This window comes from Phoenix dactylifera, unplaced genomic scaffold (genome assembly GCF_009389715.1).
Source record: "Phoenix dactylifera cultivar Barhee BC4 unplaced genomic scaffold, palm_55x_up_171113_PBpolish2nd_filt_p 000694F, whole genome shotgun sequence".
Lineage (NCBI taxonomy): Eukaryota > Viridiplantae > Streptophyta > Magnoliopsida > Arecales > Arecaceae > Phoenix > Phoenix dactylifera.
This window is the reverse complement of record NW_024068077.1, coordinates 28,353-55,902: the sequence shown is the minus strand read 5'-3', so window position 1 is coordinate 55,902 and position 27,550 is coordinate 28,353. Positions and strand designations below refer to the sequence as shown.

The window sequence follows — 27,550 nt, the reverse complement described above, 5'->3', positions numbered from 1 at the left end:
ATTATACTTGCAGAGTCTTTACCTGGTTGTGGTCGGTCGAAGTAGTGCGGTGTCACCTCGGTACAAAGTCCCTCCTTCCTCTCCTAGGGCTGCGGGGCACCTTCTACCTCCAGCTCCAGGGCCTAGCTCTCTGGTATAGAATTTCGGGGGGTTAGAGAGTTAGGGAGGGTATATCAAAAATCAGGGTTAGCAGGTTTTAGGGATATAAAAACTTGGCTTAGGATTTGACCCCAAGGAGAGGTGGCATCCTCTCCTTCCTCAGAGCCCCGGGAGCCACCAGCTGCCCTCCCCTTCCGGCCAGCTCACAGCTCGGCTGCCGAGGGAAGGAGGAGGTGGCGGTTTTCTGTTGTGCATGCTCTGTGGGGGGTCTCTCCGTTGGCCACCTGGTGGTACTGTCCTTTCAGCCCTCGGGGAGATGGCAGCCTACTCTTCTTGGGCCTACAAGGCCTGCTAACCCTTCCCTGGCCCAATACTATTTAACTGGGCCCTACAGTATTGGGCCCGGTCTGTATTGGGCCCGGACATTACATCCTTCCCTCCTTAAATAAATTTCGTCCTCGAAATTAAGCATACCTTGGTTCTCGAAGAGTTGAGGGTAACATTGTCGCATCTCTTCCTCCAATTCCCAGGTAGCTTCCCTTTCAGTGTGGTTGGTCCACTGGACTTTAACATAGGGAATGGTGCGCCTTCGGAGGATTTGCTCTTTTCTGTCTATGATGCGCAGGGGAGCCTCTTCATAGGTTAAATCTTCATTTAATTGCAGAGGCTCATATGGCACCACATGGCTGGGATCTGGGACATACCTCCGTAACAAGGAGACGTGGAAGACGTTGTGTACGCCTGATAGCTCCGGGGGTAGGGCCAATTTGTAGGCAACCTTGCCTATCCTGGCAAGAATCTCGAAAGGGCCGATGTAGCGAGGACTTAGCTTGCCGTGTCTTCCGAATCGGGTAATGCCCTTCGACGGAGAAATTTTCAGGAAGACAAAGTTCCCCTCCAAAAATTCCAAGGCCCTTTTTCCTCTGTCAGCCCATCTTTTCTGTCTGTCTTGGGCAGCCTGAAGCCTTTGATTAATCAGGAGCCTTGGAGACTGGCTCCTCTCCTGGTGCGAGGTCGATAGCAAATTCGATCTCTCGGTCTGAGGGTAATCCCGGTAATTCCTCCGGAAAAACATCCGGATATTCTCTGACTACTGGAATATCCTCCAGTTTTGATCTCTTTCTGAACATTCTTTACACAGGCCAGATAGGCCATACACCCCTTTTTCAGAGCCTTTCCAGCTTTCAAAGCGGAAATGAAGTGCAATGTGGGAGCACCCTGAAGGGGTATGTCGCCCTGAAAGAAAAATTCTTGCTCCCCAGGCATCCGAAATACCACCCTAGTCCATGCCCAAGATAATATCAAAGTCTTGCATGTCAAGCTGTAAAAGATTTGTCTCTAATTCTTTTTTTTTTTTCCCTATCTGAATTATGCAATCTCTATGTTTAGTGTCAACAATTGCGGTTTTCTGAAGGGGTGTAGCAACATGCCATGGTCCTAATAATTTCTCAGGTATGCCATGTAATTGTCTGGAAAAGTTAACTGACACGAAAGAATGCGTAGAACCAGAATCAAATAGAATGAGGGCAGGAACCGAGTTGACCAGAAGTGTACCTGTCACCACGTGATCGCTAGCACTGGCTTCCTGTCGAGTCAGTGCGAAAACTCGAGGGTTACCCCTTGATCTCTGGTCCTCTGGTGCAGTGTGTCTGGGCTCGTCCTTCTTTCGACTCGGGCAGTCGCGGGCGATGTGTCCTATCTGCCCGCAAGAGAAACAAGCTCCGGTCTTCATTAAGCAGGGTCCGCCATGGTTCCTACCGCAGGTGGAGCAGCTTCTGTTCTGTTTCTTCTTGGGCTCCGACCCCTTGCTGCCCCCGGACCTACTACTCTGAGCTCCCGACGATCGGGTCCTTTTCATGTCTTCTCTCTCCCTCCCGGACCGTATCAGGTCAGCCTCAACCTTCAAGGCTCGGTCCAGTACATCTTTGTAGCTTGAGAACAGATGGGAGGATATTCGGGATCGAATCCCGTACCTTAATCCCTGTTCAAACCGGTTCACCTTACTTCTCTCCTCCTCCATGAACTGGGGGCAAAATCGTCCCAGCTCGTTGAATTTATTGGCATACTCCAGAACAGACATCCGGTCGGTCTGGGTTAGCGCCAAGAATTCATTCTGCTTAGACTGGTTGATTGAATCTGGAAAATATTGGTTGTAAAACAACCTCTTGAAGTCCCTCCATGTAAGTCCGTCGACAGCATAGGCTGTCTCCATGGCCGTCCACCAGAACTCGGCATTCCCCTTCATCATAGAGGTCGCCAGCCGGACCTTCACCTCATCGGGGAAAAGAAGAGCTCGGAACATCTTCTCTATTTCCCGGATCCATGCTTCTGCTACCATAGGGTCAGGCCCACCCTCAAAGGTCGGAGGGTTTAGTCGGCGAAACCTCTCATAGCAGGTGCCTGCCGGTGGCATAGCGGCCAGCTGCATCATCTGTTGCTGTTGCAGCACTTGTGCCATAAGCTGATATACCTCGGCAAGGCCTGCTTGACCTGCTGCAGATCGTGGAGTATCTGGGGGAACCGACTGCTCACTAGGCTCCGGGGAGGGTGGTCTCCTGTCGTCGTCCATATCTCTCGAACAATCGCCTTGCAGTCAAAAGTTCTCATAATAAGATTACAATAAACTAGCATATTATAATATATATATATATATATATATATATATATCTTTTTTTTTGACGGTGACATTCTTAACTACCCCTTTCCTTAGGCATTTTATGGTTATTCTATTGTTTAACCTAAGGCTCTGATACCACTAGATGTCACGCCCCGGACCCGGATCCGTGACACGGCCGTGCTATTGGCGACTATCGCCCACAGTAGCACGCAGCCTCATACAGGGGTAACAGGTAGCCAAAAGGATTCAAACTTATATATATATTAAAAGTTTGCAGTACAACCTTCAAGTTTGAAACCAAAAATACGGAACTTCTATGCTATTCAAATGTACAAAAGTATATATGCTTCTCCAAAAATACGAAGCTCTGTAACAAAATAAAAGCATATCTGATGGCGATCACTGATGAGGATCTGAAAGAAAAAAGTAAATGAACGGATATGAGCTACACGGCTCAGTAAGTAATCCTGCATAATCCTACCGGATCAACTAGTAGGCTAAACATGTAAATCAGGTTTTGAGAAGCTGACATGCATATTTATCTAATAATCATCATGGCATAATATATATGCAATTTAAACAAAGCAGTATTTGCAGTCAAACAAAATTTTCATAAAACATAAGAATTCATGCGATTAGCATCATTTAAAGGAGATAGCGGTTTTAGCAAAATACAACATTTCATAAGGATATATTCAAAAACCCATTGTAAAACAATGTATGCTTTGGCCAGGCACGTTCATAAATGTCACGGCCCGCTTGCGCAGGGCACGTGACTATCGGGCCCACATGAGGGGGAAACACGGGGCTCCCCTGCCAGATGTTGGCCGGTTCCGGGGCTTCACGCAAGCGTCTTTCACCCCTCACCAATTTTGCTTCTCCCCAAAACGCATCTGCAGGATTTGGAAACACCCGCCTCATATACCCAGGCTCTGAAATGAGCCTCATGATCATGCTTCAAATATCATTTTCATAAAGTATGCATATGAAACCGTACCCCCGGCATGCCGTGGTCCATTCTCTCGGATGCTACTGCGAAGTCCATTCGGCCACTGGCGGGGCCAGCTAGTCATTCTCGGCCACTAGCAAGGCCAGCGAAGTTATTCTCGGCCACTAGCAAGGCCAGCTCAGTTGCATTCGATCAGTAGCATCTTTGAGCCCATTATAATAGTGCCTCTTGGCTAGATAGTATTTCATTATACCAACTTGCATGCATGATTAAAATATCAGCATCATCATGTTGCATACATAGCCATAGCTTCTGAAATCATGCAAGTTACTTATGCATTGTAACATATCATGCAAGAAACATATATACTTAAAATAAATGCTTAGGAAACATTAATAACATAACATGATCCATAACAGGATTAGGACAGGTTACTTACAATAAGTAGTATTTAAATTTCTTGGATCCGGACGACGAGTCTTTAATTCCTGGAACCATTTATAAGACTCACATTATCATAAATTTTAGCCCAATTAAAGTAAATTTGAGTCTACGAGGCCTAATTGGGCCTCTAAGGGAAAGGTTGGGCCTGATTTGTGGTTAAGTCCACTTTTCCTAGCCAATTTGGCCTTCTGCCAATTTAATTGGGCCTGGTATGGGCTTGATTTAGGGCTGATTGGGCTTGCTGGGGTCAACCTGTCATGAACATGGTTCGGACCCAGCTGAATTGGGTTTAATTGGGTCCGGATTTAGCCCAATTTACATAATTTGGGTTCATTCAGGCTTGGTCGGATTCAGACCCAACACCAATTAGGCCTAATTGACCCATCCAATCTGATTGGGCTTGGATCGACCCTTCATTTGGGCTCACCCAATCGATTTGAACCATTTGGGCCTAACGGGTTTCGGATCTGGACTTGGATCCGACCCGCTAGCCCGTTAAGGCCCCTCTCTCTCTCTCTTTCTTTTTTTCTTCTTCCGGGAGCTTCCAGAGGCTTCGGCCCCCTTCTTCGCCCGTGTCTCTCCATCTCCCCCCTTCCTCCGGCTCCCTTCCGCCTTCCGGCTCCTCCCTCCCTTTCGTAGGCGGCCGGGGAGACGAAGCGCCCTCCGATCCGCCGGCCGGAGTGGTGCTCCCTTCTCGGGGCAGCGGCGGGGGAGGCCCGTCCCCGCTTTCCCCTTCTCCGAAGTGATGCCGGAGAAAAGGGGAAAAGCCGAGAGGGGGATCGACACCGTATCTCCTCTGGGGGCCCTCACCGGCTCCGACCACGGCGAGGTAGGGCCGTGGTCCGAGGTAAGCACCGGTCTTTCTCTCTCTTTTTTTTTTTTGTGTGTTCCTTGGCGGGAGCTGCACTACCCCCTCTTCGCCGGCCGAGAGGTGGGGGCTGAGGCTGGCGGCCTTGGGGCCGCGTCTGTCGCCGGCACGGCCAGGCCCGGCGGCCCCTTAGGCTGCCCCTCGGCCCCAGGGCGGCGGCGGCCGCGATTGTCACCCGCAGGCCGAGTCCGGTTGGGCTCGGCCCGGGTGGCAGTTGGGCCTGGGCTTGGGCCTTTCTCAGGCCGGCCCGCGGCCTGTGGGTCCGGCCCGCAGCCTGTGGGTCCGGCCTGCAGCCCGTGGGTCCGGCCCAGGGTTATCCTCCCAGTGCTCCCTCTTTCCTTCTAGCGCCGGTCTTCCTCCCTGTCCGGTGTACTCCCCTCTGTTCCATGGACGGAACAGAGAGGTGAACATCCGCTAGAGGGTTTCCTCCCTCCATTTCCTATCTAAAATTATACTTGCAGAGTCTTTACCTGGTTGTGGTCGGTCGAAGTAGTGCGGTGTCACCTCGGTACAAAGTCCCTCCTTCCTCTCCTAGGGCTGCGGGGCACCTTCTACCTCCAGCTCCAGGGCCTAGCTCTCTGGTATAGAATTTCGGGGGGTTAGAGAGTTAGGGAGGGTATATCAAAAATCAGGGTTAGCAGGTTTTAGGGCTATAAAAACTTGGCTTAGGATTTGACCCCAAGGAGAGGTGGCATCCTCTCCTTCCTCAGAGCCCCGGGAGCCACCAGCTGCCCTCCCCTTCCGGCCAGCTCACAGCTCGGCTGCCGAGGGAAGGAGGAGGTGGCGGTTTTCTGTTGTGCATGCTCTGTGGGGGGTCTCTCCGTTGGCCACCTGGTGGTACTGTCCTTTCAGCCCTCGGGGAGATGGCAGCCTACTCTTCTTGGGCCTACAAGGCCTGCTAACCCTTCCCTGGCCCAATACTATTTAACTGGGCCCTACAGTATTGGGCCCGGTCTGTATTGGGCCCGGACATTACAGCTCAACTTTGGATCAACAAGTTGTACCAGATGGAACATATGATGTAAGACAACTCAAGAAGGAAACTATTGCTTCTTTGCCAACTAGGCCCAAGAAACCCATTCTTTGTACATCAAGGGAGAGGATCCGTAAACCCAGATCAACCATTCTTGATATTCTCTGTGGAGAAAGAAAATGATCACAAGTAGGTTTCGACAAGAGATTCTCATTGAGCTGATGGATATGATTGGCCTGGACACCAACAAATACTTCGTGTTACATGAAAGAATGATTGATCTTCTTTCGCGACAACAACTATTGGATCGTATCTCGTACATATCTCAAAATACTTCTAACAGCAGATGATATCAAGGTGAATCATTCTTTCACGTGAAAGGTACAACCCGAACTCATCTGTGACAATCATCTTCTTCCAACTTTAGTCCAAAGGCCATCCGGCTGATCAATGTTGCATGTGAGCCAACAGTAAAATCTCAGCACGCACATAATTGACGGTTGAGTGTTTTCCACCTCGAACATTGCTTTCAATCAGAGCCATCCAGTCCATGGACCTCAATTTATGAAGGGAAACAAAAAGAGGGACCCCAACCGGCTCTAACCTTCTCCCGCCCAAGGCTTTCAGCAGCGGTGCTTCAGCCAATCCCTGATAACTCACATCAACCACCTGATTTGAACTTAAATTCATAGGACGTCAAATAGACTATGATCGAACGGTTGGCATGTCATCCCTGGCACACACCAGATCTCCCTATATCACCTTCGGTCGCCTCACTCAGTAGGCCTGTTGATGAGCCGAGCTGCTCGGGCTCGGCTCGTTAGTGAAACGAGCCCGAGCCCGAGCCCAACATGAGGACCGTTTACACTCGAGCTCGAGCCCGGGCTCGAGCCTAAGTAGCTTACAGGCTCAAACGAGCCTAGCCCAGCCGGCAGCCGTCCACGCCCAGCCCCCTCCCGAAATCCGAATCGCCACGCCAATTCGCGAATTGCGACTTGGGTTGGGTCCACACTGCCCGCTGGCCACTCCCACTCTCCGTCTCTGATCTCTCCCAGCCCTCCCCCGAGTCCCGATCCCCTTCCCCGACGGCGGCGCTCTCTCCCGAATCCCGGCTCCACCTAGCTCTGCTGGTCTGCCCGACTGCCCCCATTGCCTTCGGTGGTTCGAATCGAAGGCTTGAAGGCTTCGGCTTCGTCGCTTCGGTGGTCCACTGCCATCTCAGTCCCCGACTCCACAGACAGCACCATCGTCCACCGAAAGGTCCGAAACCCCCCCTCCTGCCCTCCAAACCCCCCACACGGCCACACCCTTCAAACCCCCCTTCACCCGTGCCTCGGTGCCTCCCTCCAAAGTCCAAACCCCTCCTTGCCCCCAAGCCTGAAGCCGATGCCCCCTCCCCTCCGATGACAATGACGACGCCTCCTCTCCCTTCTCCGCCCCCGATGCCGTCGCCCTCAGCGGGGGAGGCAACAAGCGTGAAGCGCCGCCGCCCCATCCGGCCGTTCCCGCATCGAGGTCCCTCCTACCCCCTGCTTTCACAGTGAAAGTTTCACTCCCTCCCCGCGGCCGAGCCCTCGGCACCTGCGGCCGACCCGCGGCCGACGCTCGTGCCGGTGGCGTGGCCGCCCCCTTCTTTCTTCTCTTCTTCTTCTTTTCTTTCTTTCTTTCTTTCTTTATTTATTTCCTTCGTTCTTCTCTGCTCTCGTCCTCCGACGAACGATGGGGATGGGGCGCAGGCCGCCGCGGCGGGCTCGGGCACGGGCAAACGAGCCTTACGAGCCCGAGCCGAGTCGGGCTGTGCCAGGCGAGCCCGAACCTGAGCCCAGTACAGGGCTCAGTACTGAGCCCGAGCCCGAGCCTAGACTTTTATGGAACGAGCCGAGCTGAGACTGCGGTGGCTCGGGCTCGGCTCAGCTCGTTGGCAGCCCTATCACTCACTCCATTCAAGAATTCGAGAAGTCATAAAAAAATCGCATCCACGCTCCAGTCAGCCACGGAGACCGTCCAGATCTCATCGGACGCTGTCGCATCCGATCACATCGAATCGATCGATTCCACGGGAAAGCAACGGTCACACAACTGGCGTGTGGGGGTTTGTTCTGTTTTTTCCTTCACAGCTTAGGAGGAGGAGGTAACCCTAAGGGTTTGTGTTTTCTATCCTCTCCTCTCTAATCTCTATCTTGGAGACTTTTGAACTCTATGGTGAGCTTCGACTCTCTTCTTGATCGGCAGCTTTAATTGCTCTCCTCTCTTTTTCTTGTGATTGTTGCTTTTGATTTATTTGAAAGATATTGAGATCTCGTTCCTTGTTTTGAAGATTCCAGATGGCCGTCTCTGGACCGATGTAATCGATGTATCTGAATTCTATTTACTCGAATTCTTGGAGGCACCTGCTTTATTTCAATCTCCATTGCTGTTTCTTGGTGAGATCAAGATATTTTAAGCCAGATATCTCGACGGGATCTACTGGTAGGTCATCCTCTCTTCCTTCATCCATCTTCTTTAATTTCTTGTTTTACTTGACTGTTTCATGTTACGCTTCCGAATGCGCTGCAAAAGTTCGTCCTGTTCGCCCTCTTGATTAATGGGTCATCATTTCGTTCTCTTAGAGGCACTTTTCTTGATAGATTTTGATTCATGTCCATTATCATAGTTTTTATCGACCCTGTCTTGCCGAATAACTCCAAGAATTCAATGTGTTGAAGCGACTTAGCATTGAGTTGGCATAATGAGTTGTGAAACAAGATGCCATCTTCTTCCCTCAAGTCCCCAGTTGCACCAGGAAAGATTTTGCTTTCTTGGTGGAATGATTTCAGATTTTTGATTTACGCGAGTCCCTGCACTTTGGTTGCCAGGAAACTCTCTAAGCGTATAGCTTTTTGGCATGTCAGACACCTGGAAACTCTAAGGGCTCGTTTGGTTCGCAGGAAGCATTTTTTTTTCCTAAAAATATGATTTCTGGGAAGCATATTTTTAGGAAGAGCATGCATAGGAAAATACTTTTGGCATGTTTGGTTGACTATGAGAAAGTGACAGATTTTTTTTAGAGTGTTTATGTTTGGTTGACCATCCACTTTTCTGAAAAAGTTATGTATAATTTCTATTATACCCTTAATAAAAATTAGGTCTTTAATGCCTCTTTAATGCTGAAGGGCCTTTTTGAGAAAAAAATAAAAATGGAGTGATTTTTGACTCATGGCATGTTTCTCATGGGAAAGACTTTTCCATGAAATGTGGGAATCATATTTCCATGCAAATACAACTTTTTTGTCTCTCTCCTTTGAAAACTCTAACTAAACAAGAGGCATCTCATTACTTTTCCGTTGACCACACTTTTTCCCGAACCAAACAAGCCCTAAGCTCCTCAAGAGTCATGGACACTCCTTGACAAGACAACATAACGGTCATCGCCAAAACATTATGATAATCTTTCATGTTAGTGTTTTACACTATTGCCAAAAGTTGGCAAGTGTAACATTGCTTGGACTATCAGATTTGCTTGATTTTGCTGTCTCATGATTACCGTGCATTATTTTATTGGCCTTCTTGAAGTTACATTTCTGTGTCTTTTGGATTTCAACACTTGAAAGTTCAAACACTTTCAATTATTTGTGTTACAGTGCTTCAAGACGAGATGTTAGATGTGGGAGTGGGAAGATGGTAGATTATATGAGCAGTGCATTAACCAATGGAGGATGAGGCATCAACAAGGTTTTCATGTGTGCCTATTGGGGCGATCTGATTGAACCTACAGTTGTCGATGGTTATTGATAGGTGAGATGGGTGACGGGTCATAATTTTGATAGCAAAATATGGACTGTGGTAGTCAAATAGTGGTAGGCAATGACCTTACTAAGTTGAAATAGACAAGAGGAGGTTGCTAGAATGGGAAGCCGGATGAGGATGTGGCAGTGTTAAGGGTAGGCAGAAAGTGGATGAAATTGGTGATAAGGTCTCTATCAGTGGTAGGATTGATTATGTTTACTCAAATTAATCAAAAGATCTGTGAATATTGGTAGGAGAGAACATAAGTGGCTGAAGTCCTTCATTTAGGAAATAAAATTGCATCATGTGGCAAATATATCAATTAGAAGGGGAGTAATTGTAAGAGTTTCTGGGCCTTGGTCTCAAGACATTGTTGTGAAATGTCTTCGCTTTAGAGTGTGTCATAGGTGATGATGAAAGGAGTGTTGAAGGAGAGAAATTATCATGATAATATTAACAAACAATTACATGGTTATGGCACCCTTTTTGTTATGAAAATCCAATGGGACTAGTGATAAGGTAATTATCTAGTTAAATGGAGTATATATGAAACTTGGTGATTGAGATGAGGATATGTGGTGATTAGTGGTTTCATCAGCTGATCCCTAAGTACAAAAGTGCTAGATACCATGTGAGGACCCGCTCGAGTGCGTATTTACTCCCATATGCATTGGATAAATCTTGGGCGCTTATATAAGGTCAAGAAATCCAAATAATACTTTCCGACTCAAGATTTGCCATCTTGGTACCGGTGCCACACTAGCACATTGTCGATATGGTATGGTATAGAATTTTTATAACATACTGAGTGTCGGTACGCCATCCATATCAAATATTGGTACCGAACTGGTATGGTATAGTACAGTACGGTACGTACCATCCGGTTCAAGCTGGTATAACATACTATGTTCCGACTAGTTTTTTTTGACAAGGTTTTGGATTGTTGCAAATGGTATTAGAGTGGGTCCAGCTTATAGCTCATATGGATTAGAAGATACCGTAGCATAGGTTTATTTGGATTGCCCATGAGTTGTATGTGGTGTTTGTGAATGGATTTGTGGCACTTGTGATTGGATTTGAATGGATTTGGATATTTAGCCTGGCAAGGATGCTGGAGCTTAAAAAAAGAAGTATGTGAGAATCCGTGCAGGTATGTATTTAGTTCCACATCGGCTATACACTAGGTAGATCTTGGATACTTATAAAGGGCCAAGAAATCCAAATGACACCTACCAGCTAGTTTTTTGGAGGAGGTCATAGGTCAATGAAATCTTATTGCTCGTACCTGTTGCCGTGGAGTTGTCCAAACACAAGGCAAATTGAAACAAAACAACATGATTTATCCTAAAATAACATGCAATCTTAGCTCTCTACTTATTAGCTCTGATTCCTAACTTGTAATCTTTCTTCCTGTATTTTCTCTATGCTTTGAATAAATTGGTGCGGAGGGAGGCAACTCGCTCCTTCTTCGCCTTTCAAAAAAAGATTTATCCTTAATTAATAAGTACAAAAAAATTGAATGGGACACATAAAAAGAAACTTCATCCTTGGTGTCTGTCATATTGGAGAAAATCAACCTTTGAGAATGCATAAGGTCACACCAAACGAGTGATTGTATTAACAAGCAATTATTTTATTATTTTACATCATTATGGATCCCGTGATCTTTCAGAAATCATAAATACCAAAACTTACACTTGTTCATTAACAGAGGAGCTGCTTTACCGGCATCTAACAAAATATAAGCTCTGCTGTTCACTAGAGATCTCATCTCTGTTGGAAATTCAACACCTTGACTCCAAATGAAAAGACAGTCGCAAAGAGCACAGGAAATGCAATAACTGCAGCAGCAACTGCTCCCAAGAAGTCATGTTCGTATCCAAAGTACCTCCTTACGAAGTGCTTCACGGTTTCATCTGTGTCCATGGTGGCATCACCCATGTCTCCGAACTGTGAGGCAAGAAGGCCATAAAGGGTCCAAGAAATTGGGCATGCCCAGTAGTACCATCTCCACCATACAGGTATCCTCTGTAGTCAATAAATGAAATTTAGTGCTTGAATCCTTGAATAAAAAATATATGATAAATTAAACTTACCGGACGAGGAATCACGAAGCCTGCAAAGAGATTCCATATTGCATAAAATGCAGTGGATACTATTGCAGCAATGTTTGAATTGGGTGTCAGTGCCACTGCCATCATCCCATAGTATGTGAAGTAAAGAAATGTGAAGAACATGAAGAATATGTACCACATGAACTTGGCAGCTGTCCAATCAAAATTTATCATGCTATACACAAGTAACCCATATACCACTGTCTGAAGGAAGGTATATGGTATTTCAATTGCAACCTGAATGCAATAGAATAAGGTGAGGAGTGATTCATGAAAGAAAAGAAAGAAATGCATAAATATGGTAATATTGGTCCCCAATTGTTAATGAGGATCCAGTACAGAATAACCTGAAAAATCATTTGATTGTTTGAAACATGACAGTCCTGAAACATGAAATCTTATACATTTACCTGTGCAAATGCATATGGTAAAGCAGAATACATTCCTGCAGCCTTCTCTCTATAGAATACTGTCCGTTCAACATCCACAATAGGCTGGACAGTTTGAGAATTCTGTATTCCAATAAACATGACTGCACAATACATTGATCCCGTGGCATTGAACAGATCCTGCTGTGTGGTTCTGCAAATTTTACGACCACGTAGAGGTGCTTTTGTCATTACCAAATTAAAAAAATCATAAATTTGACATGAAGACAAGAGTTACATCAAATTGAAGTAAAGATCCAGAATTAATACGTTTTAGAGCCAAGTCTCCAGAATATTGTCCCAAACATTAGGGCTATAACTGTTGTAAAGAATAACCGTATGGCATTGTATGATGGATTGCGCCAATATGACTTGTACTGTTTCCAGAAGCAAGCGATGCACTGGATGAGGGATGGTTGTGCATATTGTGCGGGGAAGTAGAGATCTTTTGAACCAGGAGGAGGTGTACTGAGTTCTTGAATCAGAGCTTTGTTTCTCCTGCAAGAATCACCACAAAAATTTTCTTAATACAAGAGGTCAGAGATGCAGTGAAAGTGCTAGTAGTCAACATACCTGAATAAATCTGAGTTCTTGTATACTTCAACAAAATTAACTCCTATAATTTCTTCTTGTGCCATTGAAGTGACTTCCAACATCCATGTTGCTGGGTTATAACCATCTTTTATCTTAGGGACTCCACTTATTCCCTTAAAAATAAACAATTGCTATCAGCACCTATAACATGGGATCTCATTAAGGGAAAGGAAAAATTCATGCAGATCTATACTATTTTTCTCATCACCTCAAAATACTTGATTAGTTCGCATGAGTTGTGCCCCAGTGGGCCTACATAGATCTCTTCACCGCCTCGTTTCATAAGAAAGAGCTGCAATTTTGGTAAAATTAGACATCAAAACAATAGTACCAATAAGCCAAAAGAACCCTTCTGGTTGGTCTGGCACAGAAAGGTCATGGAATTGTGGTGCATTAGCATATCCATCTCTAAGGAGGAACAGCAAATTTTGCTTTTCCAGTTATCTCTTACCTCATCGAAGGCTTCAAAAATGTCAATACTAGGTTGGTGAATTGTGCACACAACTGTTCTTCCTGTATCTACTGTGTTCCTGACAGTTCTCATGACAATTGCTGCTGCTCGTGCATCTAGTCCAGATGTAGGCTCATCCATGAAAATTATGGAAGGATTTGCAACAAGCTCAACCGCAATTGTCAATCTTTTGCGCTGCTCGGTTGACAGCCCATTTACACCTGGCAAGCCAACCATTGCTTTCCTCAGCGGTGTGAGCTCGACTAGTTCCATAACCTCCTCGATAAACATCTGCATTTATTGTGTCCACTGTCGATTATTGGCTAAACAGACTAGAAGTAAACCAATTCATCTAGGCATTAGTTGATATAGACAAGCATAGACCAATGTAGGAAATACTGTTAAGGATATATGAACTCTTCTAATCTTTAAAAAATCAATACATTGCATATGTGCCATATCAATTTATTCTTCTCCTGCTTAAGATGCCAGAAAAGATTTTAATAACTCGGGCCTTTTTTCTTAGCCATCAATATTGGAATACTATAGAGGTACATTTGCTAATCTTCTTTATTCACTAACATTAGATTTGAGTTTGCTATATAGTTAAATTTGATTAAATGTAATTGTAGTTTGTTATATTAAAAACCAATCTTCTGAGCTAGCTGTATGGACCGACCTTCACTCTTTTTTTTTTCTATCACTAAAATTTTCATTCATCACCACTATCATCCAAATAGCATCTTACCATTTGCATACAATTTATAGGATACCAGAGATAATTTCTTTTAAGATATATGGAATATTTGAGATACGCTACTCGATTAGAAATGCATGATGGATGTATTACATGGTTTCTGGATGTACAACAAATCATAGAAACATCAAGGAGAGGTAGTTGGACTGGTTCAATTACAGTAGAGAGGACTTATTTTATTTCATTTTTGAAGATTTGTCATCCTAGAAATGTGTTTTTTATAAATTTATTTATTTGATTTATTTCTGTAAATAGGTAATAGATCTAAAAATGAATATCTTACATAAATTGCATTGAATATGGCTTTACTAGAACCACAATGTTGTTAGTTACTGGTGTAAGAGACCATAGGCATCAAGAGTTGATGGATCAGAGAAAAGCAAAGTCAAGAGTGAGTATGATGTTTAATATCAAAGTTCAGTATATTATGTCATATGCTATGTAGCATGTGTAAGTATAGCAGACACAGCATGAAACACATAAAAAACAATATGACCAAATTATTAGCCCCAAAAGAAATTACAAAACACGCCTTCTCTATATGTTTTGCTTTTTGTAAGCAGTCACATGCATGCGAACATCAGCAAAATATGAGCATTGAGTTTAAAGATATTCTCACAAATAGTTTTTGGACAATCCATGTCAAGTGATCCATGCAATCCTGCTTCTACAATCACTAGTATGCCAGTATATTAGCCCTTGCCTCTATTGTTTGTGTAGATAGATAAATGAAACAAGGCACGCAAAATGTTCATAAGAAGAGGAAAGAAAGAAAATTTTCTTTTCCTTCCTTAAATCTTATGTATGCAATTGTATTGTTTTTTCAGGGCATATATGTGTTTTGTATGCATTATGTGATTAATTAGAATTTTTAGATAAGTATTGTTTATTAATAGTCTCGTGTTTCATGCCATGCTCTTTCAGCACTTTATGATATAAAGTGCAATAAGGATTGGGAGGAAGATGCTGCATGTGGCTGGTCGGTGACAAATTCCTCAAACAATAACTGAACAACTGGTTATACCAAGTTGGGAGCCTACCTGCAACTTGATTACATAATATAAAATGCTTGGAATCCACTAAGAGAAATTCCTTGTGTTCTCTACATCACAAAACATGAGAATTTACACCTCAGGTGCTATTAAGACATAAATAAGATAGAAGCTTATGATGAGTGTTTTGTATAGATCATATAGAAACTGTTTAACATGTGTGACTTAGACACAAATAACATAAAGTATAATAAGTGGAAAGAATGGAATTGCGAAATATAAGGTTAGGTCAATAGTTGTAATCTGAAAGTGATACCGATGAGCTTATGGAGAAGATAAGCTGACGTTGAAGTTATTAAGACTACACATATGCTGATGAACATGCACATGTACATACTTCTTTTCATGCATATATCGAATATACAATAAAATATGTTGAACTGATGATGCAATCAACCCACTGGATCTGAATAACCAACTTTATAAACTTAGTCTCAAATGTGATATATAATAAAACTTGTTGAACTGATGGTGTAATCAACCTACTGGATCTGTATAATCAACTTGTTATGAGCTTGTGAACAGGTTTTGGTATTCTAGGAGGTAATTGCAGATTACCAACTCATGATTATGTGGTCTAGTCTAACTTTTGCCTGTTCATTTGCATAATAATATCATGATGCTCCAATATAAACTACATATCATCTGAGGAAATTATGTAGAAAACATTCTTTCTAAAGTGTTGTATTACATGCTGGCACTGACCCTTTATTTTTCCTGAAAAAGAAAGACCCGACATATATGTTTAAACGTCCAGGAAATGATGAATGATGCATATTGTACATACTACATGATGCTACCATTTGAGCTGTAGGGTGTAAAGTTATTGCAGTGCCTACCTTTCTTCTGCTAGAATCAACTTCAGGGGGTAACCTTAGCCATGCAGAGTAGACAAGAGACTCATATACTGTCACATGGGGTGAGTGGATGTCATTTTGCTCACAGTATCCTGATATCCGTGCAAAAGTTTCCTGCTTCTTTGGATAACCAGATATTTTGATGCTTCCCTCAATATATCCGCCCGTTTTTCTCCCAGCCAACACGTCCATCAATGTTGTCTTACCTGCTCCACTGACACCCATCAGTGCTGTGAGAACTCCTGGCCTGAATGCTCCACTTACACCCTTGAGCAGTTCCAATCGATTTTCTGTCACTCCTTGAGCTTTCATTTCCTGTGAGTGTAAATTAACAATCAGTCCGCAGTTCTTTGGTTATAAATTTATAATAATGTGAATGACATAACCTAGCCTTTACTTTGTAAAATTGCATAATATGTTTGAACTCGAGCATACCTGTGGCATGTCCACGGAGTATTTGACATCATCAAATGTGAGTGAGAGTGGAACAAATGGAAGTACCATACCCTTCCTCCTGTTCTGATTAGCCTCAGTGCTGATCTCCATCCCCGTGGTCCTACTTCCACTGCCTCTTGCTGCAGTCATGTGGATTTGTAGGTAAGCATCAGTGTTCTTGTAAATCAGATTGCGAACTTTTTTATTAAACTGACCTTCAGATGGATGGCTGGAGTTCCTTTCTCTAGTTGGCAGCTCGACACTTTCGCCTGTTCGGTTAGCTTGCTTCTCTTTCAACGCTTCTTCAGATATAACTGTTTGGCCTTTTCCAATTGCTGCATCAATGTAATTTGACAATTAGATCATTGATTTATCCTGCTGAGAAGTGCGACCAGTATTACTGAGAAACATTTAATTTTGGAGGGGAGGGAGCTCACGGTCAAGGTAAGAAAGCGCAACAGTGAAGAAGAAATTGAAAACCACAATATATCCAAGCAATGCACCGACACCAATCCAATACCATTTTGCTTGGGGAAAAAGACCTCGAGACTCCAAAACTTGGACTCCCAAAGTTTCTGTGCTAGCAGTCGCATTAACAACCTGTTTTGAGGAGTCAATGCTAACTCAGATCAATTCCAATGAATCAAACTTTTGCATATTCAGTAGGGAATTTCTTACATGTCTCCATTTTTTCCCAAGAAATTCGTTCACAGCTATTGCATTCTGTGCATACATCAAGGGTGAAGACCAGTAACCCCAGATCCACCATTTCCTGATATCCTCTGAAGAAAGCAAAGAAGATTTAGTCATGCATTTGTCATTAGTCTTACTAATAAAATTAAAGTTGAGATAATGGCTTTTAATTTGTTGCAAGAATCTTGGCCTTGTACAGAAGCACATTATCTTAAAGACATCTTACTTCTTGATATGACAAAGCCTCCAAGGACTATAAGCACCAGCTGTGCAAAGGAACCGAATGTGTTTGCAACAACCATTTCTCTACCACATGCAGCCAGGAGCCGGAAGAGTCCAGACGCCATTTGGCTAACCAGTGCAAATATCAAAAATTGTCTAAACATCCTGTGCAAAGAAAATTGTCTGGTTATTTCAAGACGCTGAAAGATATATATTACAAATTTGCAATCTGGATTTACTGATGGTGATCAGATTTTTCTATCCAATTTCACCTTTGGACATTTGGATCAAAACCAATGACGTAATAAGTCATGGCGACATAGAGACCACATTCCAAGAATGAGATCGGAATCTTCAGTATCCACGCAGGTAGTGCATATGCCCAGCCAGGATAAAATAGGAGATCTCTTTGCTTGTAAAAGACGGGAAGCTTTGCAATGCTCATTGCAAGTTCAGCAAACCCGTTGAACAGATGCGTGATAATACCGATAAAAAGTGCACCCATATAAACTAAACCATCCTCCGTGTCACTATGGCCCATCTTGGTGCGCAGGAAGACCGTCATTGCAATAGTTGCAATCAAACAGAGCTGAAATTGTTAAAGGCCAGAGCATGTAAGATGCAGGATGATATGAATTTAGGAATTGTGCAAGGTCTGTCGCTGACCTGGAAGAGTTTGAATATATAGACAAATGAGTTTCTCTTCATCAGCAAAAACTCTCTCGCCATGCAAGCTTTCAGCAATTCTCTCTTGCTAATTCCATATCTTGATGTAGTTAAAGCAGCTGGATGGTTTCTGCTCTTGTCGAAAGGGGTGGACAGTTCAATTTCCAACCTATGACCAACATGGAATGACAGAAATGCATCTGCAAATTCCTTAACAGGAATGAAACGGTATGGTTCATCTCTTCTTGCCCAATACTGTTGCTGGTCTTTTCTTGATGTTACCTGTTAATGCAATCAGATTTATTGTTGAAATTACAATACAATTCTTGGAACATAGACAATATAAACAAAATATCATATCAAACTACTTTAGCTACTTACTTCCTGCAAGAAGTCGGCAACACCTTTTCTCTCAGGACATCTGAAACCCATGGATTCAAAAAATTCAAGCACATGCTCACGTGGGCCCTGATACACAATCTGCCCTTCGGAGAGGAGAATAATGTCATCAAAAAGGTCGTAAGTCTCTGGAGCTGGCTGAAGCAGAGCTATCAGTGCTGTGCCTCCAAGGATGTGAACGGACTGCCTGAGGGAATTGACAATCTGGAAAGTTGTGGAGCTGTCCAGGCCAGTAGAGATCTCATCCATGAACAGTGCCCTTGCTGGACCGACAAGCATTTCACCTATTGACAAGAAGAGACTTGTTCAAGTTTGGCAGTCTTACAACAAAAGGAGTGTTTTTGAGTGCGAGAGTACAATCCCAAAGGTTCTCATTAACAGTAATTCGACCTGTCGTGACTCGCTTCTTTTGCCCTCCAGAGATACCCCTTAACATTGCATCCCCGACCATAGTATCGGCGCAGATATCCAGTCCTAAAATCTGCAGTTTTAGAGGAAGCAGGGAGAAGAAGATAGGAGTCATGACTATTGTGCATTAGGGTAAGAGATCTCTGAACATATTTGTTGCCCTAATATGTCGAGCGCTTGCCTCCAACCTTGCCACTTGTACCTTATCCTTAATTGGACTTTAATATTTTCTTCTCTATGTAATCATTTTATCAATTACCATCCTGTGGGATACCTTTTGCAGTATCTCTGCTCTCAGTAGGAATGTCTATAAAATGGTCAGTGGTTTTGATTTATGCAGTATTTTGACCATAGCACCTAGTTGACTTGCTTGGATGGAAGCACTCATAATAGTTGGGGTTACAGGAATGATTGATGGAGCACGGCATAAGGAGTACTGTTTTGAAATATGTAGGTTATCTACTTCTGAGAGCATTTTCTACACTTGCTGAAGAGTTTATATCTTTTTGATCTCAGGGCATACCTTCAGAATGTAGTCTGTGACCACACTTTCCTGACCTTCTACCGAAATAGCCTGTTAAAGTAGAGAAAGGAAGAAAGATTAAAAAAAGAAAATTCAACATTTAACTAAATCAAGCTTCTAAAATATATGTGCTAGACATATTCTAAGAACAAAAAGAGGGAAAAAAGGATAGCAATGTGAGAATATGAAAGAAAGCGAGCCTAGAGAATTGTCAAATGAATGACGAGCTTGTTATCATGCGGATATTTATACCAAATCTGAATGCCTTTAGGGATGCATCTTTTTGCCTGAGATGACATAATCAAGCTTTGGTTTGTGCCAGAGATAATAACTGGAGGTTGTTTTTTTCGAAGGCAAATTTCCAGAATTCCAATAGGTATCCATGCATCTTTTCATCTTTTATGATTAGACAAAATGGTGGGTATATAGAAAGAAGTAAGAAATCTTTGTGGCTTCATTCTTTGCTGTTTCAAGAAGAGTGGTTAATTATTTTGAAAGTTGTTTTTGGTTTTTTATTGCAGTTATGTTCCTCAAGACAGCTAGAATGCTTGATTCTTTTGACTTGCAAGTGTATATGAAGAAAGTGCTTTCACTTGTCTGTAGTATAAATGTGGTCTGTGTTGTATCCTAGAACTAGGATTCTTGAGTCATGGACAAAAGTAATATGCTTGTGACGAGGCAGATTCGGTTCATGCAATATGAAATTTAAGAAATTTAATTGCTATCAACAGTTGAATATTTACTCGGGTGCTACAATAGAATGATATCTTGCAATTCAAATGATCTCCTTCTTCCTTTCTTTTTCTTCTTTGGTTGCTCCTGTTAATGGTCTATTTTTGTCTGAGATAGGATAATTTCGATCCTACTGATTGAATATTTACCTTCATATAGACATCTATATCAGGATCTGGCTTAATATTTGCTGCCTTCTCTCTTCTTGATAGCTCTGTCAACATTTCTGAAGTTCATTGCAAGAAGGCCGATACAAGAGTTATTAGATTCAAACATTGGAAATATCCCTCAAATGAACTCGGGACTGACATTTTTATCTTGTGCATACCATAACGTGTTCCAACACCTTGGCATCTTGCAGAGAAAGCCAAGGTCTCTCTCACTGTCATTTCACCTAAGTGGAGATCATGTTGACTGATGTAAGCAGACGTTCTCTGGGGGACAAACTCATCCATCCCATGGCCATTGTAAGTCACTCTACCCGAAACCTAATGTTTCATACACGAATATTTAAGTAATCCTGAAATATCATGAGCATGTAAACCATAGTGAGAGGCCACAAATAGATAAGGTGATAAAATTACCTTGAGGCTGGTATCAAGCTTTCCTGCTAAAGCTCGGAGCATAGTAGTTTTCCCAGAACTTGGAGGCCCTAAGAGCAAAGTCATTCTGAAATGCAGAAACTTAGTGCATGCAAGCCAAAACGGAAAGCTGATTCACTGCCAAGTATTTTATTTCTTATTATAAATTTATCATCGATTCGTTTCTTACCTGCTAGGCTTAATGACCCCACTGATGTCATTAAGTATTGTCATAGGTCTCTTTCTGCTTGGAAGTATATAAAGGGAGTTCAGCAACCCCTGTGGAGAGACAACAGTATATCAGGTCAGCCATTATTAGTTTTTGGCTACCTCGAATTCATGAATCCATCTTATATTTATATGAGCTTGCATGATTGTCTCTATAGTTAGTAGGTTACCTCTATCTTGTTAGCAAAGAAGTTGATGACCGTAGGAACACCGCTATTTCCCACTAAAGCTTCCGCATGAACCTCTAAGTTCTCGAAGCGGACCTCAATTGTTGGATTTTCAATTCCAACACTGAAAAGAGTGAAAAAATCAGCAAGAAACTCGAAGAAACCAGCAGGTCCTACCTTAAAAGGAAACCAGCAATCCAGGTAAATAAACTTACCGGTCCAAACGGCTCTTGAGTTTCAATAGAAACTTTTCATTGTCCTCCTCTGCCACTCTCACTAGCCTCTCCATCAGATTCTTCCTCTCTTGAAATCCAAGATTCTCTACATCGATCTCCATACGCTCACCTGTGGCCCCGGTCAGTATTCCTTTTCTCATTCTGTTGTAAGTGGGCAGCTTCTCAAGCGCTGCCCATTTCAGAGCTTCCTCATCGTCCTCATCCCTTGAAGACCGTGAGAAGACATCTTTGGTGCTGCCGCTCCGCCACGCCGAGCTACTCCGGTGGAAGCTTGCAACTATGCTGCTTCCTGCGATTTCCATCTTATCTTCGGTTGCTCGAACTCCCTTGATTCTTTTTTTCAGAAACAGAATAGAAAAAGCTCTCTGCCCCTGCCGAAACTTTTTGGGAACTTCAAGAACTTCAAACAAGGAATAGCTGGGCTCTGGCTGACAGCCAAAAAGGGACTGGGAATCACCAGCTTCCTCCCTAAGAGAATTGAGATCCCAAGATATGGAGGTAGCTGCGAGGGAAGAATATGGGGTCTCTGCTTCTCGTGGGAAGGAAGTACTGGGGCAGGTAAGGAGGATAGCGCCTTTTAAATAGAACCGGAACCTCTGGTGTTAATGATGTAAGGAAGCACTAGTGAAATGGTATTCCTCGGGGACTTCAAGGACGCACCAGTAGCTACGCAAGCTCCCTGCCTTCTTTGCGCGTGAGAACAGCACGTGACCGTTTGGACTTCAACGTTTCTAGAGGAGGGGGAGGCCTTCCATTTCAACGTAAGGATCCATCCTTTCGCCGCCCACCGCTAGAAACCATAATATATTTAATACAAGAATATATATATATATATATATATATATATATATATATATATATATATATATATATTATTCTTAGCACCGGTTCATCTGGGTCCGGTCCAGTATCCTGACCCGGTCCATGTTGGTTCTGGTCTCGAACCCGACCAGTTTGGCCCTCGCGTCCGTGTCAGACATATGGCTGTTGGACGCTGCTTTTCCGCTCGTCAAAGTCGTGTAGGTTCACACAAGCCGGTGGACCACGGACTTATCTTGGTACGTGGTACCGCATGGATCACGACTATCTCTAAATAGTCTAATGAAAGGACGGATGCTTCCCCAGCATGCACTCAGCATACCTAAATACTAGAGAGAGCAAGGCTTTATATAATACAAGAATAAACTTTTATGCACTATGAATACATACAAGCTGTTGATTTTTGATGATGAATATGTGACCGTCTATATATGTCACTACTTTGATCCTTATCCATGACCACTCAAAGACTACCCTTATAGAAATGGAGGCTTAGCTTGCACATAACTCTTCATTCTCTGTATGGGCGCCTTCTGTAGTAATGATGTTGATATTAATATACTAATGTATGGGCTGCTTGATACGCATCGGATATTAATGCTGCTGATATTAATATGCTCGATTATAATTAAAGTTTATTATTTAATGTGCAATTGAAACTTTTTATTTATTATAGTTTATTATATTATTATATTGTATTTCAAGAATATTTGGAAAAAAAGAAAAAATTGTATCTACTATGCGACCGATATCAACGACAAGAAGTTCTGCATGGAGGTTTAGTTTGTGCGGGCTTCCATTCACATGTGGACACAAGTAGCTAAGATGTAGATATTAATCTCGAGAGTTTCTACTCAGCGATTCAGCTTGTCTAGAGTTCTCTACTTGTCATGTTTAAAAACATGAACGGAGCAATCTCATGCCATGAGGTGCTATGGTATCGTTTGAAAGTGCAAAAGTTTCTAGAAATATGAAACAAGAAAAGTTCAATACCAAGGTTTTGATTAAACAATTAAATTCTTCTCATCCTCTACAATTCCATCTATTAATCTATTGGTTAAGGGAGCCAGGGTCATAGCCTCTGTGCCCACGGATATTGTGAGCCAAAATCTGGTGTAAACTCGCAGATACATGACTACCCAAGCTCATGGATTCTCTCCTCTTGGTAGGCGGTGTTGGTGATCCAGTCTACCCCTTGGTTCAGTCTATGATTTGTATATATGAATGGAAAACCCCCTCCAAGGGGAGTCTGAACCCTGGGGTCATCAAGCCTCGAAGACTGCCAAAAAAAAAGAAAGAGCTACATAGAATCTGACGGACGTGATCGAGAACTATGAAAATATTTATGAATGAGTGAATGGTCAAAGTTTTACAGAGAAAGATGTATGTTCTACAAATTATCTAATGGTGATCGGTGTCCGTGACGATTTAATAGCACAAGAATTAAAATGGTGAAAACAACGTGGAGTCATTAGATGTGAGATCTATGAACTGTCGTTACCATCAGGCTTATGCACCTGTATGTAAAGCATGCATTCAGCACATGAACGGCTAAAGATTAAGCGCATGGATGCCATGCAACTTTGTCTTTTGGTAGTGATTTGATAAAAGGTTTCTATATGTTGTTCTTTCACAAATCTATGCTCCAGAGAGAGAGAGAGAGAGAAAGCAAATTACATGCATTTCATCAAGGAATTCAGCATTTATAAGATCTAGTGATTTATTTAATTAGAGCAGATGATCAAACTCTACCAAGGATGCAAGTTATTAACCCATCGTGTCCGATATTTCTTTACCTCCTCTCTAATAGATGTACTCTAGATTCCAACATTTGTCCTTCATAATCTCTACTAAGTAACTAATATCAAAGCATGCATCCCTACCCTGTAATATTTTTGTGGTCAAAGAATCATGAAATCATCATGGACTGAAAATAAAAACTTAAAATTCAAAAGCATGTGAAGCCCTGTCTTGCTGTAGGTTGTTGGCTGCACGTGATATCTGTGGGTTGTTGGTGGTTGTTTTCAAGGATAATGACAACTTGAGCATGTAGAAGTGTCTTTATTCTATTATATTTTATATTATAATTTTTTAAGCTGCAAATCGATGCAAAGATTTGTTAGTCTTCATCTCAACCAATAGAAACTTAGCATGTAAAGACGGCGTGCATCTTCTGCAATTTGGTTGAGGGAATTCTTTGCCATCAAAATTGAACCGAAATCGTTACCTCAAAAAATTGGCCGTCCGTTGGAAGCTTCTCGTCCTCACCTTTATTTGTCAATTTCTCCAATGGAATAGCTCCATTTTTGACCCGTCGATCAATCCGATTTGTTCAAAAGAGTGACCTACAATGAAGGCATCTTTTCATGAAATGATGTGGTTCGATATTTTTCCATGAGGTTTTAAGAAAAATGTGTTTGACCGCTAGAGCTGTATCCATCATAGGCAGTGTCACTATTCCATTTGTCACGTCAGAAGTTGATCAACAAAAGACGCCATCTTTGTGAAAGTGACTATATCCTTACTGGATTGTTGAATAGGAGAGCGTATCTTTCTTTCTTTCTTTTTTTATTTTATAAAGATAGTTGACTTTAATCTTCCGATTATACAAGTAATATATGAGCGAGCTAAAAAGAGTTTTTTTGGTTATAAAAGCTTTTTTGGTCATTTTAGTAATAAAGATGAGACGAAACATGAGGATAACCTGGTTTCATGGCATCTAAAATATGGCTGCTCTCTTGGCTACTGAGTTATATGCAGGATAGGCGATTCCAAGCTGTTAAATGATGCCTTTGGTATTTATCGCAAGAATAAGACACTTCATCCAATTTCCAAACTAGACCTTAAGATCTAATGGAGCTTATAGCACGGAGTTGCTGTCTAAAATCTCAATTAGTTAAAAAAAAATCGACTGCATTAATGCTGCACGTCAGTTTTAAAAAAAAAAAAATTAGTTAAAAAAAATCGACTGCATTAATGCTGCATCAATTAGTTAAAAAAAAATCGACTGCATTAATGCTGCACGTCAGTTTTAATCGTGAGCTGTTATACATGTCTCTTTCTATTTTAAGAGAGTTACCAGCTTGTTGGAACTGTATCTTAGGATGAAAGGCAAGTTTTCTGGGGAGCAATCGCAGGGGTTGGATTAAAAAGATAAGAAAGCCGTATGAACTGGGCCACCAAGTATAGATAATAATTGAGATTATGGCGTAAGTACATCATAAAAATTAGTATACGCTGTACAAATATATGGTATAACTTCTTTCTTAGGGGTGCGAAACATGGTAAATTGCCGCTGTCATGATCCATACGGTAGAGGTGCAAGTTATGTCCTAGGGAGAGAATGTAGTCATAATTAGCATGTGATTGGAAGGCAAGGCAACCATCTTTGTAAAAACATCTATTCTTAGCAAATTTAGTTTATCCTTTTATTAAAATAAGTAGTCATGTCCCACGAATTCCCACTCCGTGGGAATATCACGTGGAATGGGGATATAAATGAAGCTAGAGACCGCCGGCTACCAACTAGACAATTCCTAAGATTCTAAGAACGACCTAACCATGTGGGTGACGTTGTTGTTTGTTTGTTTTTTTTTTTTTTTTTTTTTTTTTTGCAAGACGAAAGGGAAGAGGAGGGTGAGAAGAATCTCACCCGTGTAGCAACCCCTATTGGGCCTCTTTCCTGTTAGAAAATGTTCGATACAGGCAGACAAGTTTTACTCATATACTCTCCATCCGTTGAGGAGGTCTACCAACGTGGCAGCTCCTTCCACGTGTGATTATGTCACACTAGCACTATCTAAGTACCGGCAGACTAGATGGCGATTTCACTAGATAAATTAGGCGGGGGGCTTACAAAAAGCATGCGTACTACTTCTCCCTTCTAGAAAACGCAAGTTTTATGGAATTTTGAGGCGGCATTGTGAATCACATTGACGAGGGGAGACCGAGAGGACATGAGTAGAATAGAGACATGTAATGCACCGTGCTTTCATCAAATGAGAATAGTGGAGTTCTTCCACCACCATAGCTTGAACTGAAAATATTTATGAATGAGTGAATGGTCAAAGTTTCACAGAGAAAGATGTATGTTCTACAAATTATTTAATGGTCATCAGTGTGGTTGCTGATTTAGCAGACGAAGCATTAATATGGTGAGAACAGCATGGAGTCATTAGATGTGAGATATATAAATTGTCGTCACCATTAGGCACATGTACCTGTATGTAAAGGATTTGTTCAGCGCATGAACCCTTCACATGGTTGTCCGGAAATAAAAAATTTGCACAGCATCCGAAGGTTGAGACGGCGAGTACGAGAATCCAAAAGACTTATTAGGTTACAAGCTGATCACGAATCCCTCTCCCATCTGCTCAAGCATCTGGTGGATTCTCGCCATCTGTTTGAGGATCGAAGGACGTGCACGTGGGATCTGTTGGTTGTTGGTTGCACGTGATATGTGTGGGCTGTCGGTGGTGGTTTTCAAGGATAATGAAAACTTGAGCATGTAGAAGTGTCTTTACTTATTACATTTTATTATTATTATTTTTTAAGCTGCAAATTGATGCAAAGATTTGTTGGTCTTCATCCCAGCCATTACAAACTTAGCACATAAAGACGGCGTACATCTTCTGCAATTTGGCCGAGGGAATTCTTTTGCCACCAAAATTGAACCGAAATCTTTACCTCAAAAAGTTGACCGTCGGTTGGAAGCTTCTCGTCCACACCATTATTTGTCAGTTCCTCCAATGAAATCAGGGGCGGCTCAATGCATTTGGGGGCTTAAGACGAACTCGCTAATGGAGGTTTTTTTTTTCTAAATGATGAGAAAATTTTAATAAGTGCAAAATACTTTATAGTCACAATCTGTCCAAGACAGTAATATTGATCTGTGAGAAGTACAAATTTGAAATCTTATAATTATTTCTTAAGTTCTAAATCACCTTGTAATTCAAGACCAGGCTGAAAGTTTACTTTATCATAGTCTAATGCAGGAATGATCAAATAAATAAAGCAAATATAGCACAAAACTGACTTGGTTTATACTCTCCAATCTTCCTTTATAAACTCGACCAAACCCTCCCTCCCCCAAAAGGCAATCAGCTCTGAAATTTTTGGTTGCGGTAGCCAATTCACGAAATGTGAAGGTCTGGGCGGCAATGTGTCAAAACCATTGTCCGAAGCTTTCTTCTTTCCATCTAATGAACTCTTTTTCTTCACATTTGATGCGGAATTTGGCTTTGACTTCTCTATTATCTGGTAATCAAAACCATCTCCACAACAAGCATATAATAGAAAAGGAAAAAGAAACGCAAACATTGATAGATGCCAGAGAAGTATGCGATGCTCTCCACACTCTATATGATAAAAAAGAACATTGTTTCACAAGTTCTAAAGCAGAAGGCCCCAAAGAAGGATTGGAGCAACATCATCAAACAAAAAGCTCAAGAACAACATCTCTCTATGAATAGAA

The 27,550-nt window shown here is 42.4% G+C and overlaps 1 protein-coding gene and 3 long non-coding RNA genes across 7 annotated transcripts; 3 read left to right on the top strand and 1 right to left on the bottom strand.

Annotated features, from left to right (window-relative positions):
* The first annotated feature begins 8,057 nt into the window (after positions 1-8,057).
* LOC120106933 lies at positions 8,058-11,553 on the top strand. Its single transcript, XR_005508906.1, has 3 exons — positions 8,058-8,152; positions 8,268-8,419; positions 11,427-11,553. It is a non-coding gene; the product is annotated as an uncharacterized LOC120106933 (long non-coding RNA).
* LOC120106932 (pleiotropic drug resistance protein TUR2-like) lies at positions 11,453-22,072 on the bottom strand. 3 transcript variants are annotated; one of them, XM_039120034.1, is made up of 24 exons: positions 21,238-21,560; positions 21,026-21,146; positions 20,818-20,906; positions 20,631-20,715; positions 20,375-20,534; positions 20,196-20,272; positions 19,315-19,365; positions 18,774-18,864; positions 18,366-18,667; positions 17,985-18,266; positions 17,591-17,907; positions 17,323-17,483; positions 17,082-17,185; positions 16,841-17,003; positions 16,619-16,738; positions 16,404-16,543; positions 15,951-16,283; positions 13,303-13,593; positions 13,060-13,143; positions 12,831-12,964; positions 12,528-12,755; positions 12,240-12,411; positions 11,812-12,066; positions 11,483-11,743 (listed from the first exon to the last, which is right to left on the bottom strand). In XM_039120034.1, the coding sequence occupies exons 1-24, from the start codon at positions 21,558-21,560 to the stop codon at positions 11,483-11,485; spliced, it is 4,344 nt and encodes a 1,447-aa protein (XP_038975962.1). The 3 variants fall into 3 exon arrangements, with proteins under 3 accessions (XP_038975963.1, XP_038975961.1, XP_038975962.1); XM_039120035.1 differs by having other exon boundaries at positions 11,453-11,743; positions 16,404-16,738; positions 16,841-16,983; positions 17,053-17,185; positions 21,238-22,072; XM_039120033.1 differs by having other exon boundaries at positions 11,453-11,743; positions 16,404-16,738.
* On the top strand, positions 11,648-17,546 carry LOC120106935. The gene is made up of 2 exons (XR_005508909.1): positions 11,648-11,736; positions 17,296-17,546. It is a non-coding gene; the product is annotated as an uncharacterized LOC120106935 (long non-coding RNA).
* Positions 20,378-21,126, top strand: LOC120106934. Of its 2 annotated transcripts, none has more exons than XR_005508907.1 (4): positions 20,378-20,513; positions 20,596-20,772; positions 20,864-20,931; positions 21,040-21,126. It is a non-coding gene; the product is annotated as an uncharacterized LOC120106934 (long non-coding RNA). The 2 variants fall into 2 exon arrangements; XR_005508908.1 differs by having other exon boundaries at positions 20,853-20,931.
* Positions 22,073-27,550: the final 5,478 nt, after the last annotated feature.